The sequence below is a fragment of the Primulina tabacum genome, chromosome 6 (assembly GCF_025594145.1).
Source record: "Primulina tabacum isolate GXHZ01 chromosome 6, ASM2559414v2, whole genome shotgun sequence".
Lineage (NCBI taxonomy): Eukaryota > Viridiplantae > Streptophyta > Magnoliopsida > Lamiales > Gesneriaceae > Primulina > Primulina tabacum.
The window spans coordinates 8,660,382-8,678,015 of NC_134555.1; the positions used below are offsets into that span (position 1 = coordinate 8,660,382).

Genomic DNA, 17,634 nt, shown 5'->3' on the forward strand with positions numbered 1-17,634 from the left:
ATTTCTTATTTGGGTCATCCATGAAAAAGTATTATTTATTGGCAAAAACTTGTGTGAGACGGTCTCACGAGTCGTATTTTGTGAGACAGATCTCTTATTTGGATCATCCATGAAAAAATATTACTTTTTATGCTAAGAGTATTACTTTTTATTGTGAATATCGTTATGGTTGATCCATTTCACAGATAAAGATTCGTAAGACCGTCTCAGAAGAGACCTACTCTTACTTTTTATGCTAAGAATATTATTTTTTATTGTGAATATCGGTAGGATTGACCCGTCTCATAGATAAAGATTCCTGAGATCGTCTCATAAGAGACATACTCTGTATTTGTGACCAAAGAAATAATATCAATATCGGTTAGTCTCCCGCTTCAATAATTAAATTAAATAAAGCAAGTCAACCGACAAAAGTGCATTATAGATTTTCTAAACAAATTTACAAAAAAAAAAATTATTATTTTTTTTAAAAAAGTTGTAAACACTCTATAATAATATTATTAATTTATTGGGCACATAAAACAATTCATGCTTAAATATTTCTAATCTAATACTATTAAATTGTAAAATATTAATATAAACGGAGTTTATCACATATATACACCGAAAAACAGCAGTTGTACATTACATCGTCGTAAAAAACTAAATATAAATTATTAATTAGTTTACGAATCGGGTTGCAAACTCGGACTCAAATTTTTTATTCTTGTTAGAATTAGAACTTGGACCTAATTCAACCTCAAAAGCTAGCTCAAGGGGGGAGGATTGTCCAAGCCCATATATACAACTCTCAAGTTATTTATCCAACCGATGTGAGACAATTAACACTAAAGCTAGCTCAAGGGGGGAGGATTGTCATATACAACTCTCAGGTTATTTATCCAACCGATGTGGGACAATTAACAATTCTTGATCACGATTGACTAGAGAAAAGTCAAAATTTATGTTAAATTTTTATACTTGATGATCGAATAATTAATTTTTTGAACACTTACGGAACCACTTCCGACCCAATGGAGAGACATCGAATCAATGTTTGGGAACGAATATTGTCCCTTGATCCGACCTTTGGAGGCCATGAATGGGCAAAATTAGAACTACTTTAGCGAGAAGGACCCATCCCTATAGTTCGAACATTACTAGCAACTTTGAATTAAAATATACATAATTATACTGAATTTCCTTGAAAAAAATTATTTAAATGCAAAAATTATGGTCTGGAGACTCGCATGTATTTTATTTTTGATAATGTCATCCGTCAATTTATATTTTTAGTCCACTAATTTGTATTATTACGTGGAACTGGAAAAATATGTCACCTGACATTTTCTGAATAGCAACATATATGGCCCATTTTTTCGATATCATGTTAACATGAGATAAAATTAGAAAATAAAAATTTTTAAATGAATAGACTAAGATCGTAAATTAAAAAAAATAAAAGTGGTAAATACAAAAATGTAAGCTTGTATAGGTCAAATTATGGGATCCGACTCCATATACACATGTAAGCGTCAAGAAAGGGTGAAAGGTAGATGGATTGGCACAGGATATCCTCGTGTTGAGTGTTACTTGTGCTCGTGGAGAATGCGAACGATTCGAGACTTTCTGCCGATTGTGCCATTTTATTCGTGCCACATCAATCGTGGTTCATACACGTGGGAAGTTGGGTGGCACCCTTACATTTTATTGACCAATATTTAAAATCTTTTTGGCATTATTATATTTATTATATATATATATCATAAAATAAATAGATTTCCTTGTGTATATACGGGTGGGTTGCCACCACCCTTGGTTTTTATTAACAAATATTTAATTTTTTGGCATGAGCTTATATTTCAAATGGAAAAATAATATGTTTTTTCCAATAGTGTAGCAATATATATGATATCCTTATATTCTATTATTATTATTACGAATCTTTATAATAAAGATAAAAATGATGTCTTGGTCTGTTTTTGGCTTTTCCAATTTTGTATTTATGCGATATCAATAATACACTTTTGTTTTCATTTTTTTTCTTAATTTCAATAAACACTTTTATTTTTATTTTTTTAATTACAACAATTCAACTAATATTTTGTTTCTCGATAATTTGTCAAATTTCACTTTAATTTCTCGATAATTATAAAAAAACTGTGCACACATGCACCACGTGGGCAAAATAGCTAGTTTTAACGAAAAATCATGTTATGAATCAAGAATCCAAATATTAAAATTTGGTCAAATGATACGGTGAAAAATCCGGATAGTGTAAAAAATTGTAGGAGGGTGGGGCTGCGAGCTAATTGAATCAGTCGCATTTAACGGCCTTTCCATAATTCGCATGCAGTCTAGGGTTGACAAGATACGAATATTCAAGCAACAGTCATATAACCTTAATTTGCGAGAAAATTAAGGAAACTTTATAATGTATTCTAACATATTGAATTAATTAATCAGTTTTCTTTTAAAAAATTATATATGGGGATAAATTATAAAAATATTCCTGTATAGCTTTTTTTTAAAGAATATTCATGTACAGGGGCGGATCTAGAATTTCTACTCTATAGGGGCAGCTTATAAAATACGGACAAAATATTAAAAGAAGAAAGACAAAAATTACATCGGTTATATTCAATTAAACATAAAGAGTACGTTTTTAACAAGAAAATTTCTAACTAAAGGGAATTCGACGTTCCTTGAAATTTTCCAAATCTTCAATAATAGTATCTATACAAATATTTTAGCAATTTCTATTTCAATAAATATCACCAATGCATACGAGAGAAAATCATCCTCCATTTTGCTCCGAAGCCTAGTTTTGATGATATTCTTAGTGGAGAATGACCGTTCTGTAGTACCGGTAGAAACTGGAAGAGTCAGCACAAGCACGATCACTCTAAAAACAAGGTCATACGTAGCAGCTTTTTTAGTCTTCACCAACCATTGGCACAACTCGGAAATGGTTGAAAGACTTTTGTAGTATAACCCTTTGATTACATTATGCTCATAGTGCTTCAGCTGCATCTCTAACCGTTCTTTTTCTTCACTAGTAAAATCTTGTGGATAAAACTTTTCAACCAATTTGCATATATCCAGATATCTAAATGAATCACTTACATTTTGAGGATTTAAAGCAGAACTAAGCATGAGTAACTCCATTACATCTTCACTAAAACGCACATTAATTTCTTGCATTTGTGAATCTATCGTGGCATAAAAAAAATTTACCCTATAATGATGCTCAATGGTGAAATTTCCTTGATGACGACGGGCTCGACCTCGCCTATCAACATACTGAGCACTAAAATCAGGAACATCAATATTACGAGCCACACAAAAAGACTTCACTTTTTCAAGCAAATAATCCCATTTGCCATCCCTTAGCTCTTGAATTAATTTTTTTGTAGATGAAACTAGCTCCATTGCATTCAAAATATCTTGAGACTTACTTTGCAATGTCTGACAAAGCACATCTGTGATCTCCATAATCTCGTTCATTAGATGCAATATGAATACAAAATCAAATGAATTCATTTCATCATAAATAGACGTTGCATCTGCTCTTTGGGAAGGAAGTCCATCTTCCATAACATTGAGCAATACAGTACATGCTGCACTAAACATCTTGATCAAGCTCGATAATGATCTAAAATGAGAACTCCAACGTGTATCAGCTGCTCGTTGTAAATTACATATCTGATTAAGTTCACGCCCTGTCTCGAGTTCATTAATAGAAATCAAAAGCAATGTCATCTATGTGAGCTTCCTTCAATTCATCATTACGCTTGCACAAAACACCAACCATATTAACTATGAAAGTTAATTTATCAAAAAACTGATGAATAGGAGTTACATTTTTTGCTACTGCAACAAGAGCCTACTGCAATCGATGGGCAAAGCAATGAACATAATAAGCACTCTTACAATCTTTTAGAATCAAAGCTTGCAGTCCATTGAACTCATCTCTCATATTTCTAGCACCATTGTAACCTTGACTTCTAATATTTTGGACATCCAAATTATAATGACTCAAATAAGAATATATAGCATTATTTAATTTCAAAGCTGTCGTATCTGACACATGAACAAGCCCAAAAAAACGTTCTTGTATGCATCCATTTTTTCCACGAACCTCAACACTATAGACATTTGTTCTCTTTTTGACTCATCACGGGCTTCATCGATGGTTATGCAATACTTGCTGGCTTCAATTTCTTCAAGAATTACATTTTTCACTCTCATTGAGAACATAAGAAGTATTTGCTTTTGAATATCATGGCATGTATACTTGGCATTTTTCGGAGCTTTCTGTATTGCATCTGAAAGCTCATCGTTATACAAGGCCGCCACATCAAGAAATTCAAGAAAGTTTCCACGATTAGATGAATTAGAGCTCTCATCATGACCTCTAAAATGAACGCCCTGAAGCGCAAGCAAACGAACTACATGTATACCATCTTTCAACCGAAGGCGATTCCTTGCAACTGCTTCTGAGCTAATTTTGTTAAAAAATCTTGGTATATGTTGAGGTTGGTTCATTAAATCCTCACATGCCTTTTCAGCCATACGATGGGATGAAGATACATCATCTTTCCCAATGTGACATTAGAAAGAACAAGTTTTTCCACTTCGAGCCTTCTTCCAATTATCAAATCCAACAACAGTAAATGCAGTTTGCTTAAGACATCCCGATGGCTTGTTAAAGATAAAACAAGGAAAACAGAAAGCTTTATCTTTTGCTGGGGAATACTCCAACCAAGGAAAAAGCTCATATCAGGGTGATTGAAACCTGCGAGGATGAAGATTGTTTTTATTTAGTGGATATTCTGAAAGTATAGACTGATATGCTTTCAGATTTAGATAAGCCCGACAAATTTCTTCTTGCTCGTTGGGAGAGTATTCCCATATTTGTCGACGTAATCCTGGATCACGCTCTAAGAAGTTAAGATCAACCCCTGCACTTTCAACCTTTCTTAACTTTTGAGAATGAACCTCGGGTGGAAGATTATCATCTGATGGTATAGATGGAGCTGTAGAAACTGGAAGATCTAATTGATTTGATCTCTTCCTCTGAAAGAATTTATCAATTGTAACAAATTTTTCCATTTATGAATAAAATCACACATGACACAATAAATAAAATCTAATCATTTAAATATACTAACATCATAAATAAAATATATGCAATAATACATTATCAATATTCACTGCTAAACTTCAAAATCTCAACAAAATATAATAAACAAAGTGTATAAAAAATATAAACAAACAAACATCAATCACTTCATAAATTAAGTACAAAAATAAATTATAGTCCATATTAGTAGCATATCAAATAATCATAAATCATGTTGAGATGAAAATTTCTGATAATGCAAAATTTAACCCAACATATTATTAAATGATAGATGAAAATTTCTGAAAATGCCAATCATCGCACCGACCTCGGCCCTCGGCCATTTTCAATCACACAAACATGGAAAAGGACCCACTTGAATTCGTCTTCCCCATATGTTTCACTTGAATACAAACAATAGCTGCCACTGTGCCACATGAATTAATTAATGTAATTGAAACTAATGCATCCCTCTAACGATCTAACCATTGAAAAGAACGGAAAAATTTTCCAAAACCACAAACCGAATTGAAAAAATAATCGGAGAAAAACTCCAACCTCATAGTCCATAGACACCAAATAACGATTTCACTAGATCTTCTACAACACCACTGCACCACCAACGAAGAATTGATTTGAGAAAAAACTAAATTAGGGTAATCGATTTTTGGAAGAGTTTTATTTGAGCGTAGTGATAGACTGAGAGTAGAAATGGTATTTCATAGGTGATAAAGTTTTAAAAAATTAAATTAAAAGTAAATAATTATTAAAAAGGAAAAAAAAACTAGGACTGGAACTGATGATTCGAACCCGGGTTTACACGTAAAAAAAACTCTTGCCTAATTGCCTTGCCACGGAGATACACTCTTTCAATTTATTGTGGTGGGCTACTTTTAAATATATATACTCAATTTTTCAAAAATTAATATCAACCAAAAAATTTAAAAATTTTTTGGGGTCCATGGCCCTAACATAAATCCGCCCTTGTTCCTGTATAACTTTAGATGGGTTAAAATTACATTTAAAGTATAAAAGAGCTAATATCCTGATGTATTTTGAAACTAAAGGAAATATCCAATTTGATCTCTATAGTTTAACATAATTCTTAATTCGCTCTTTTTCTAGAGTTCCCAAATTAGTCTATAATCTTTTAAAAGATATTTCCAAAATAATCCTTCAAGCTAAAATATTTTCAAAATTTTCCAAATAACATTATTTGGTAAATGTTCAATGTAAATAATATCAGAGTCTCTTTTGTTTATTTCAGTTATTTAAAATTATTATTATTGTGTAACTTATCTTGATGAGGGAGATATATATCCCTTAAATTTTGGTTTCAAATTAAACATGTGTTTTCGATTTATTATTTTCAAGTCAAATTCCAATATTATGGAATACATGAAGATCGAACAATAGTTAGATATCATGAGCAACTAGGAACATATCATACTACCCAGGTCGAAATGTAACGCCCGAAAAATCAGTCCACGTAAACACATACATGAAAATGGATTAAATTGCTTAATTGTTTTATTTAATTGATTTTAAATGCTTACATGATGCATATTATATGGTTAAGGGTCTAATTGCATGATTTTATGAAAACTATACGAATATTCGATAATAGGCTGGTGAATGGAGACAGAGGACGACCAAGATAAAATAAATATTTTTCAATAAATATTTTGAAAGTTTATTAATATGACTAGATATGATTAAATTTTTCTAAAAATGGTAGGGTTCAAATTATTTCACGAGACGACTCGATTTTATCCGGGAATCCGATTTTGGGCAAACAAGAAACTTTTAAAAAACCAAAAGTATTATTTTTGAAAAATAATTTTTATAAACTTTTATTTTTCAATTAAATATGTGTTATTGAGCCTGATTTACCTAAGATTAGTAGGCCCAATTGCTCCTAAAAACAAAAGCCCAAAACCTAAGCCCACTATTATACAAATTTTAAATCTATAAAATAGAAATCCTAGGGTTTTTCTAAGCACATTCAGCCGAAAATTTACACACTTCACACACCAAAAATTCAAAACCTTGAGGAGGAGAAAACAAGGATTTTTCGTCGTCCGTTCGTCCTCCTTAGCACCCCACAAACTTAGTAGATGAATAATATTATTTACTAAATATATAAGAAATTCAAGAGTTGAAGAAAATATAGCATTGCAGATTTTCTTTGCCAAAATGCAAATGTTTGTCAATCCAGATATGTTGGTAAGAATAGCTTTTTTTTATTAAAGTAAAATTGAAAAATTTTTGTCATCTAACATCGTTACAAAAGAACTACAAGAGATTAATGGGTATTAACAAATATACTCCTTTGAAGTTGTAAAAAAATGATCTTCCAACAATTATTGGAAGTAAACCACAAAGACAAAAAATAAATAAATTCATAATTATGCCAAAAGTGGGAAAAGAAAATGAAGTTCTTGGAAACAAAGAATAATATGACCCATATAGAATGTCATATCTTACAAATCTGAACAAATAAGTGGACCATCAAAACACAAAATTTCGTCCCAAGCATCAAATTCATCTCGAAGCACCGAATGAACAACAACAAGAAAGACTTTCAAAAGAGCTCACACCAGAGCTAATGAAAGTTTTAAACACTGAAATTGTTGGACGTGTAGAGAAATAGGACATCTCAACCCACTGTCCATACAACTAGGGAAAAAATAAAGCTCTTTGAGCCAACTCCGAATATTGAAGAAGCGTTTTATTACCAAGATCTGATTCAAGTATGCCAATTTAAGGATTTTCCATAAGAAGAAAGTATATTTGAAGAATAGGAATTTTTCAGCCAAGAAGAATCTAACAGAGACAAATCTGAAAGCATGTCAGCAAATGGAGTAGGTCTTTTGTGAGACGGTCTCACGAATCTTTATTTGTGAGATGAGTCAACCCTATCGATACTCACAAAATACGACTCATGAGACGTCTCACACAAGTTTTTGCTTCGCAAATGAAATCACACCTCCACTCATCACTGAGATGAAGCAATAACCAAAAAGTATACATAAATTTACCTTGACCCGTTGCTTATAATCGAGGCAAGAACAAATGATATCTAGATTCGAATGCACAAGGATTTACCTTGATAATTTAATGATGATTGGTCACAAGGATCGAAATTGGGATGAAAAACTCGTACAACTCTAGGAGCCCCCAAATTCAAGGATGAATTTCAATTAAAATTATCTTTTTTCCCAAAAAATAACAAGCACAAGGTGTATCAGTATATATGACAATCCAAGCCTTGTAAAACCCCTAAACAATAAAATAAATTGGAACCTTTGATCTTGGACCTTTATTGCTCCAAAATCCATATTTTGGGCTCGACTCAGTCCATGTGATTCATCAAATTTTTTCTAGCCCATTACTTCATTGATTTCTGTAAAATATCAATATATTGTGTTTTTATGGCTCATTCGCGTCATTCTCCTTTTATTTGAAAAGATTTGTGCTCAAATTTTGTTTATCCTTAAAATTTTGCGTATTAACTCCCAAAACTCAACATCAGATCGGACTTTTTGGGACAGATTGGAGTACAAAGATTTTTAGGGATATAATGGCAACTTATGAACCAACTGGATAGAAAGTTAAAAGATCAAAACTCTAGGGACTGAATTGAAACTATGGACGAAAATGGACTCATTAAGTTAAAATTGGATATGAGACGAGGATATAATTTAAGATTGAAGGAATCTATACTCTTAGAAAATCTAGAGTCAATAAATAAGGAAAATCAATCAATAATTCTAATTGAAATAAATAATATTTTATGAGATAGATTTTGAAAAGAATCGTGAATTCCAACTAATTATCAATTTTTTGCCTTTCTAGACACGATTTTGATTTGTTTCCTTAAAAATAATGATAAGCATATTGTTGGGAATTAATTGATATAATTGGGAACTTATCTTTAAGATAATTTACTATTTTCTTGATTTTCCTTGTTTATAGAGATTTGGAGATCTAGGTCAAGGAATATAATATATATATATATATATATACTATATATATATATATATATATATATATATATATATTGGTGAAAGAAAAGGAGAGGGGTGTGCGGCGAAGAGGTTCTGACGGCTGCTGGAGCTTTGAATAAATCGTAGATACTGAGGGTGCTCGGCCAATCCACGGAGATAATTAAGTGTTGCTGCTTGGTGTTAACAACACTCGATGAAAAACACTGACGCAGAGTGTTGATCAACGAGTGATTTCGTTTGGTGTTGAGCAATATGTGTTTTTTTTATTCATCTGGACTTGATTTGTGTTTTCCTTGGAGTGTCAAGGAAAGTTGATTGTGTTATACTCACTAGTATTGATTTTGGTGTAAACGATTAACTTAATTTTCTAGTGAATTTATTGACATGAGGCTTCGCACAAGTATTCGTACTTGTGCATAATTTAAATTTGGTGTTTGATTTATTGGAAGTATCATTGTGTGTTCTACATATTAAATTCCGCTGCAGTGTTGTGTGACCGTGTTGACAACACCGAACACAACACCTACGTCTGATACACACAATACATTTATTTTCTGTATCTTTATGTTAAGTAGACCTTTCAAGTGGTATCAGAGCCAACGCTTAATACACTAAATGATTGATTCTGTCGTCTGCTGTCTTTACAGGAAATACATAATTCTTAGATGGATTCGTTGGCTTCAAACACTGCTTTTAGACCACCTGTCTTGGATGGATCAAACTATGCTCTGTGGAAAGTCAAGATGAGGATGTTCATCAAATCCATCGAAGAAAGGGCATGGCAACGAGTCTTAGACGGTTGGTGTCCACCAAGAATTGTTGACAATGACGGGGACAGTATAGTCAAACCTGAGAACACATGGTCGAGTGATGATGTAGTGCCCAGATTCAGTACACGTATAACCCATGCATTTATTTAATTATTAAAGCATTTATTTAAGTTTAAATTGAGTTTTTAGCCATGCATGATTTATTTAAATGCATTATTTTAAATTAATTATGTTTATGTGATGCACGTTAAAATGTTTTTCGAGTTTCATGTTTCAAGCGATTACTCGAGGCGGGATCGAGGAAAAGACCGGTGACGATTTTGGCAATTTAAAATGTGGTATTTTACTTTAAGTTGAGGTTGGGGCATTTTAACTAATTTATTAAGTTGGTAGTATTTTAAAAGCCTAATTTTATTTACTCAGTCATTTTAGAGTTTGAAACTTTTAAAGTTAGCACTTTGGGTGTGTTAATTTTATATGGGGATTTAATTAAGAGTGTTAGTGTTTTAAATAGTTTTATTTATTATTTAATTAAGCAATTTTTCCCTAAATTACTAATCACACACACACACTTTTACACACACCTAGAACCGATCAAAACACACACACACACTTATTTCATTCAGTTTTTATTACTTTTGAGATGAGAATTACTAGGGTTCTTACTCCTAGAAGCAGTCGCCCCATCCCTCTATATTTCCTAGCGAGATTTTATTGTTGCAGGCTTCGTTGGGAATCGACGGGTGATCGTTGCTGCGTCTAGGTATGATTAGTATGATGTTGGGTTGTTATTTGACATGTCGTTCGGTGTTGTTAGGCACTCGAATACACTAGAAGTCGTAGGAACCGATTTGGTGTCAATTGCCACGTTTTTGAATTGTATGTGTCGTAGGGTGAACGTCGTTGCTTTGGGTGCTTGTATGTAATTGGTTCGATGTTTTGGCATGTTAGGATGTGTCTCGAGGTGTCGGTTCTTGATCCGTACAAACGAGTCTAGAATGTTAAGCATGACATGTACAGGATTTTCGTGAGTTCGTGTCCAACGAGAATACACGGACCCTGGCACGAGGTCCGTGTCTTTGTCTATTCTTGATCGTAATTTTTGCGCACGAACACGGACCTCTACACGGACCAGAGCACGGGGTCCATGCCTTTGTATTCTTTTCGGTGTCAATTTGTGCACACACATGGACCCTTACACGGACCTAGACACGAGGTCCGTGCCTTCCTCCTTATGCACGACACATTTTAGCGCACGAACACGGACCCCTACCCGGACCTAGGCACGGGGTCCATGTCCTTCATACTTTGGGAAAAATTTTATATAGCATGTTTGGGGTTTGATGTCATGGTTTAGTACGATAATTTACAAGGTCGGGTCATGGGAATTTTAGAACGTCCTAAGGAATTGAATGAACACGTAAGTAAGCATGATTACCTACGTCTAAATTATGCAAGTTAAGCATGTAAATTCATGATTAGTATGTGCAGCAACGGCCCCAATCGAAGTCTAACGAATCCCTCAACGCCAAGTAAGTATGTTGACGTGCAAAAGAAAATATTTCAAGTCTTTTTGAGGTATGCTAAATGTCTTGTGACCAAATTATGAATGGGTTTGGAAGTCGGTGAATGTGGCCGAGGACCTCTCCACCCCGTTAAATTATGAACGGGTTTAGATCGTGATTGGATAGCATTAAATCATGAAAGTGGACCAATCAGCCCGTTAAATTATGAACGGGGATCTCATGTATGTGGCAGTGGATACGTCCCCTGTCATCCCAGTACTGTGGTTTAGTCTGATCAGGTGAATTATGTTATGGGTCACTTGCTTTGAAACATCCTCTACGCAAAATGATGAAATTATGTATGTTCAAGTATGTTCATGTATGCAAGCACGTTTAAGAAAAGTTTATGTTGATGGCACGTTTAAGTATGTATGTACGTATGTTCAATTTTATTATGCAAGTTCAAGTTTTCAGTATGTATGTCCTATTTTAAAGTTGCATGTGATTTTATTATGTACTACTCGTTACTTCCAATGTATACGTGTTGAGTCTTTAGACTCACTAGACTTGATCGATGCAGGTGAGGATGTTTATTAGGAGACCGAAGGTGGGGACCGAGGAGCAGGCTTGGACTGAGCGGGAGGCTAAACCCGAGGATAGCCATGTTTTAAGCTTTATGAAAATATTGAACACTTTTGTCAAACCTTAACTTTCAAATCTGTTGTTGCGACAACTTGTGAGGCGTACAGTTTATTTATTTTAGCAAATTTTGAATGTTCATGTTTATTTAAGAAAAATTTTAATTCTTCCGCAAATTTTGAATAGTAAAAGTACGGTACGTTACAGATGAAGTCCAAACTTCAAACTTTAACTCCAAGGAACTCAATGCTATATTCACCTCAGTGGATGTCAACATGTTCAGTCTTATCACAAACTGCATATATGCCAAAGAAGCATGGGATATTCTTCAGAAACACTGTGAAGGGTCTGAAAGTGTTCGTAGGACCAAACTCAGAATGCTGACCTCAAAATTCGAAAGCCTAAGGATGGAGGAGAATGAGACTATTGTTGATTATGATCGAAGACAGCGTGACATCGCAAATGAAGCTTTTAGTCTTGGTGATCCTATGTCCAACGAAAGACTGGTTAGCAAGGTTCTAAGATCCCTTCCTGAATGCTTTAATATCAAAATATGTGCCATCGATGAATCCAAGGATACTTCTACACTCAATCTGGAAGACTTGATCAGCTCTCTCCGAACATTTGAAATGAATCTGGAGTTACAGAAAAGAAATAAAGGGAAGGCCATTGTCTTACAAACTTCTGATGACTCCATGAACAGCCTAATTCAAGAGGCAAATGAATCTGATCTCGGTGAAGAGTCGATTTCCTTGATTACTAAGAAGTTTGGTGACTACCTCAAAAGAATGAGAGACAAGAAGAAAACCGTCTCATCGCAAAAACCTTCCGCTGTCCCCTTTGAAAGGAATAAGTCGGGTGTACCTACTCAAGGGAATACCTTGCCAAGAAACGAAGCAATGGGTCGATCACATGCAAAAAAACTCAATTCAGTACAATGTCGTGAGTGCTCCGGGTTTGGTCATTATGCAAATGAGTGAGCGAATAGACTTCGCAAAAATAAAAACATGATAGCTACATTAAGTGATGAAGACATTGATGAAGATAGTGATACTAAGGAAGGAGACGATTGTACCTCTTTTTCTGCCATCCACCAAGAAGGATATAAATTGCAGGTTAATCCCTACGGTGTTGCTACTGGTGTTGCAGCACCAGGGCGCAACATCACGCCAAGACCATTATGTCTCAATGCTAAATCCCTGGAAAATTCAGATCTTGATATCATACCGCAATCTGATCAAGAAAAACTCACTGTGGAAAATGTCCAGATGATGTACGAAAAACTGTATGCTGATTGGCTCAAACGAAACGAGACAAACTCCAAACTTTCAATAGAAAACACTGAGTTGAAAAGCAACTTGTCACGTCTTGAAATATTGCTGAGTAAGAAAGACCTTGAGTTGTGCAAAGTAAATGATGATCTTGAGAAGACCTCAAAAATCCTTGCGAAATTCAACTCGAGTTCGTCAAAACTTGATTCAATGCTGACTATGGGAAAGGAAAGCAAGACTGGTCTTGGATATGTTGAATGCACATATGAACATGGTGAATCCTCTCACACAAAACCTACTGTGTTTGTGAAAGGAATTGAAGACCATTAAGTCCCTCTAACGGACATTTCCCCTGGAAAAACTCAGCAAACCACAAAGCCTGTCATTGCACGACAGCTGAAATCATTCAGCTCATCTTCTTCGAAAATGCATTCCTCTGTACAAGTACCACAGGTTAAGAAGCGGGTGTTTACACCAAAAACCCAGTTAAGACAACGTCATTACATCTGCCACTACTGTCATAAACCTGGGCACATCAAACCCTTCTGCTACAAATTGCGTAATGACTATTTGCACTGGCATTCAAATCGTGTGTTGCACCAGGTGTTCCCCGACACTAGGCCCAACACCACAGTCAAGAGTCCCTCTACAAGAAAAATTTGGGTACCAAAAACCGTAAACCGATGCAATGTCATTTATACTTCTTTAAAAACTAACATTGCAGGTATATGGTACTTTGATAGTGGGTGCTCTCGTCACATGACTGGATCTAAGGAACACTTCACTGATTATACTGAAGTAAAAGGTGGGCGTGTAACCTATGGTGGTGGAGCTAAAGGACGGATCGTTGGCAAAGGAACTTTAAACGTTGATGGAATTCCTGAACTTCACAATGTTCTACATGTTGAAGGACTCAATTCGAACCTAATAAGCATAAGTCAACTCTGTGATGACGATTTACATGTTAGGTTTAACAAAGATAAATGTGAAGTTTTCAATAATGCTAATATTTGTGTTATGTCAGGTGCTAGATCGATTAACAATTGCTATCAACTGGGAGAAAGTTCAGAGTGCCGAAGTGCCAAAGTAAGTGACTTGGATTTGTGGCATCAAAAATTGGGACATGTGAGCTTCAAGACCTTGAAGAATCTGTGTAAGTATAATGCCGTGAAGGGCATGCCTAGTCTAAACTCAGGTACTCCTTATGTTTGTGGATCATGTCAAAAAGATAAACAAACCCGTGTTGCACACCCAGTGTTACAAAACTGTGGGACAACACGGTGTCTTAAACTTCTGCATATGGATTTGATGGGGCCAATAGAGGTTGAAAGTTTGGGCGGTAAGAAATATTCATTTGTTTGTGTAGAAGATTTTTCTCGCTTCACGTGGGTAAATTTTCTTAGAGAAAAATCCAATACATTTGATGCTTTCAAAAACTTGCATGCCATGATAACAAACCTCTATGATATGAGGGTGACTAAGATAAGAATAGATCATGGTAAGGAGTTCGAAAATTCCTACTTCATTCATTTATGTGAAAAGAAAGGAATAACTCATGAGTTTTCTTCTCCTAAGACTCCTTAACAAAATGGAATAGCAGAAAGGAAGAATAGAACTCTTCAAGAAATGGCTCGGGTTACGCTAAGCTCTAAAAATGTGTCAAAACATTTTTGGGCCGAGGCTTTGAATACTGCATGTCACATTTCTAATCGTGTTTTTTTACGAAGTGGATCTACCATGACCTCCTATGAAATTTTGATGGGAAGAAAACCAAACCTTAAATACTTTCATGTCTTTGGTTGTGTTGGTTATGTCTTGAATGATCGAGATCACCTTGCGAAATTTGACTCCAAAAGTGATAAATGCCTTTTTCTTGGATATTCTATGAATAGTAGAGCTTACCATGTCTATAATTTAAGAACTAGAACAACAATGGAGTCAATTAATGTTGTATTTGATGATTGTGCTGATTTGACAGGAAAAATGAAAGAGGATGATACTGAAGGACTACTGGAGACAAGTGAGCTACTGATCAGTACTGGTGTTGAGACTGGTGTTGGGATAAGTGAGGCAACACCAAGTACAACACCGTCTCTGGATCATACCAAATCTGTGGAAAATGAAGAGGTTGATGATGATGTGTTAATCAATGGCGGGAAAGACATTCCCAGCAAAATTCAGAAGAATTGCCCATCTTCACAGATCATTGATGAAGTGCACGAGGATGTGCAGACTAGGAAAAAGGACAAGGTTGACTATCGAAAGATGATTGGTCTAGTATGTATGACGTCCACATACTCACAGGTAAGTCACTCCTGTTTCATGTCAATAATTGAACCCAAGAATATAACTGATGCTCTTAAAGATGAATTTTGGGTAAATGTCATGCATGAAGAACTTGAGCAGATTGTGCGCAATGATGTGTGGGACTTGGTACAGAGACCCCCTAACACGAATGTTATTGGAACAAAATAGATTTTTAAGAATAAAACTGATGAATTTGGTAACATTGTTCTGAATAAAGCTCGGCTAGTAGCTCAAGGGTACACATAGGTTGAGGGGGTGGATTTTGATGAAACCTTCGCTCCTGTAGCCCGCATTGAACCAGTCCGGCTATTGCTTGCTGTTGCATGTCACATGCATATAAAATTGTACCAAATGGATGTTAAAAGTGCTTTTTTGAATGGAATCTTAAATGAGGAAGCGTATGTGAGCCAACCTAAAGGATTTGAAGACCCACACAACTTGGACCATGTCTACAGACTGAAGAAGGCCCTCTATGCATTGAAACAAGCCCCTCGAGCATGGTACGGTAGGTTGGCCGATTACTTGATTAACTTGGGTTTCAAATGAGGTGAGGTTGATAAAACCCTCTTTATTCAAAAACTTAAGCATGATATTTTGGTTTGTCAAATTTATGTGGATGACATTATCTTTGGTGCATCATCCCAATGCCTCGTTGACCAATTTATTGAATGCATGTCTTCACAGTTCGAGATGAGTATGGTAGAAGAGTTAAATTTCTCTCTTGGATTACAAGTTAAGCAATTGCATGATGGTATATTCTTATGTCAATCCAATTATGCTAAGAACCTGATTAAGAAATTTCAAATGATTGCGCCAAGCACATGAGAACTCCAATGGGGTCAAATGAAAAATTTTCAAAAGATGGTGTTGCAGACGGTGTTGACAACACCATGTACCGCAGCATCATTGGTAGCCTTTTGTACTTAACGGCCACACGACCCGACATCATGTTTAGTGTTTGTTTATGTGCTAGGTATCAATCTGATCCAAAAATATCTCATCTTAAAGCTGTGAAACGTATACTGAAGTACATTGCTGGCACAAGAGATTTGGGCTTGAGGTACACGAGAGAAACATACACAAACTTAGTAGGGTTTTCTGATGCTGACTGGGCTGGAGACCTAGACGATAGGAAAAGCACTTCAGGAGGATGTTTTTATCCAGGAAATAATCTAGTGTCATGGTACAGTAAGAAGAAAAACTGTGTATCACTGTCCACAGCCGAGTCCGAATATGTAGCTGCAGCAAGTTGCTATTCACAACTTGTGTGGATGAATCAAATGATAGAGGACTATGGCTTTTATAATGATATTATGATTGTCTACTGTGACAAATCAAGTGCTATAGACATCTCCAAAAATCCTGTTCCACACTCTCGAACAAAACACATAAATATAAGACATCATTTCATTCAAGATTTGGTTGAAAAAGGAATAATTCGACTAGAATTTGTCAGAACTGAAAACCAGCTAGCCGATATTTTCACGAAACCTTTAGATTCTTCGGAAGTCTCTCAGCATGTGCGTTCAATAATCACACACACGTGTTGTCATCGGTGTTGCCAACACCAGTGACAACATCGGTCTTTGCATGTATATTTTAGGATGCTAGGCATACTGCATATTCTTGACCATTTTTTGTGTAACATCTGAACAGTGAAGGCAATTTCTGAAAATGTACCCTCTGAGTGGTCATACTTCCAATCAATCGTTGAAGTTTAAGTTATGCTCAATTCGAGGCATCAAGTAGTTGAGGACATTCATGGTAATCGTGACTGTGTCCAATATGAAAATGGTGATTTAAAAATGTGAGCATAAGGAGAAGAAAAAAAAGAAAAGTGGAAAATAATACGAAAAGGATTAGAAGAAAATGGAAAAAGCTACCAAGAGGATTCCATTGAAGATCGTTCTTCTAGTGTGGGAGCTACTACTTCTAAGACAAAATAGTAATGGACAAAGCTACCTAGGGGAGTCCATTGAAGACCGTTCTTCTAGTGTGGGAGCTACCATTTCTGAATCAAAATAAAAT

The 17,634-nt window shown here is 35.1% G+C and overlaps 3 protein-coding genes across 3 annotated transcripts; 1 reads left to right on the top strand and 2 right to left on the bottom strand.

Moving 5' to 3' along the window:
• Positions 1-2,715: 2,715 nt before the first annotated feature.
• On the bottom strand, positions 2,716-3,741 carry LOC142550004 (uncharacterized). Its single transcript, XM_075659247.1, has one exon. It carries the CDS (start codon positions 3,739-3,741, stop codon positions 2,716-2,718), a length of 1,026 nt encoding a protein of 341 aa, XP_075515362.1.
• A 124-nt stretch (positions 3,742-3,865) lies between these two features.
• LOC142550005 (uncharacterized) lies at positions 3,866-5,094 on the bottom strand. Its single transcript, XM_075659248.1, has 4 exons — positions 4,860-5,094; positions 4,539-4,777; positions 4,121-4,410; positions 3,866-3,986 (listed from the first exon to the last, which is right to left on the bottom strand). Exons 1-4 carry the CDS (start codon positions 5,092-5,094, stop codon positions 3,866-3,868), a joined length of 885 nt encoding a protein of 294 aa, XP_075515363.1.
• Positions 5,095-12,303: 7,209 nt separating this feature from the next.
• On the top strand, positions 12,304-13,008 carry LOC142550006 (uncharacterized). Its single transcript, XM_075659249.1, has one exon. The coding sequence runs from the start codon at positions 12,304-12,306 to the stop codon at positions 13,006-13,008; it is 705 nt and encodes a 234-aa protein (XP_075515364.1).
• The last annotated feature ends 4,626 nt before the right edge of the window (positions 13,009-17,634 follow it).

Coding starts and splice junctions, on each gene's coding strand:
- LOC142550004 (XM_075659247.1), bottom strand. CDS start 3,741: ATGACATTGCTTTTGATTTCTATTAATGAACTCGAGACAGGGCGTGAA.
- LOC142550005 (XM_075659248.1), bottom strand. CDS start 5,094: ATGGAAAAATTTGTTACAATTGATAAATTCTTTCAGAGGAAGAGATCA. Junction 4,778..4,859: donor CAACGAGCAAGAAGAAATTT/GTCGGGCTTATC, acceptor TCATCCTCGCAG/GTTTCAATCACCCTGATATG. Junction 3,987..4,120: donor CAAATGTCTATAGTGTTGAG/GTTCGTGGAAAA, acceptor CCAAAATATTAG/AAGTCAAGGTTACAATGGTG.
- LOC142550006 (XM_075659249.1), top strand. CDS start 12,304: ATGTTCAGTCTTATCACAAACTGCATATATGCCAAAGAAGCATGGGAT.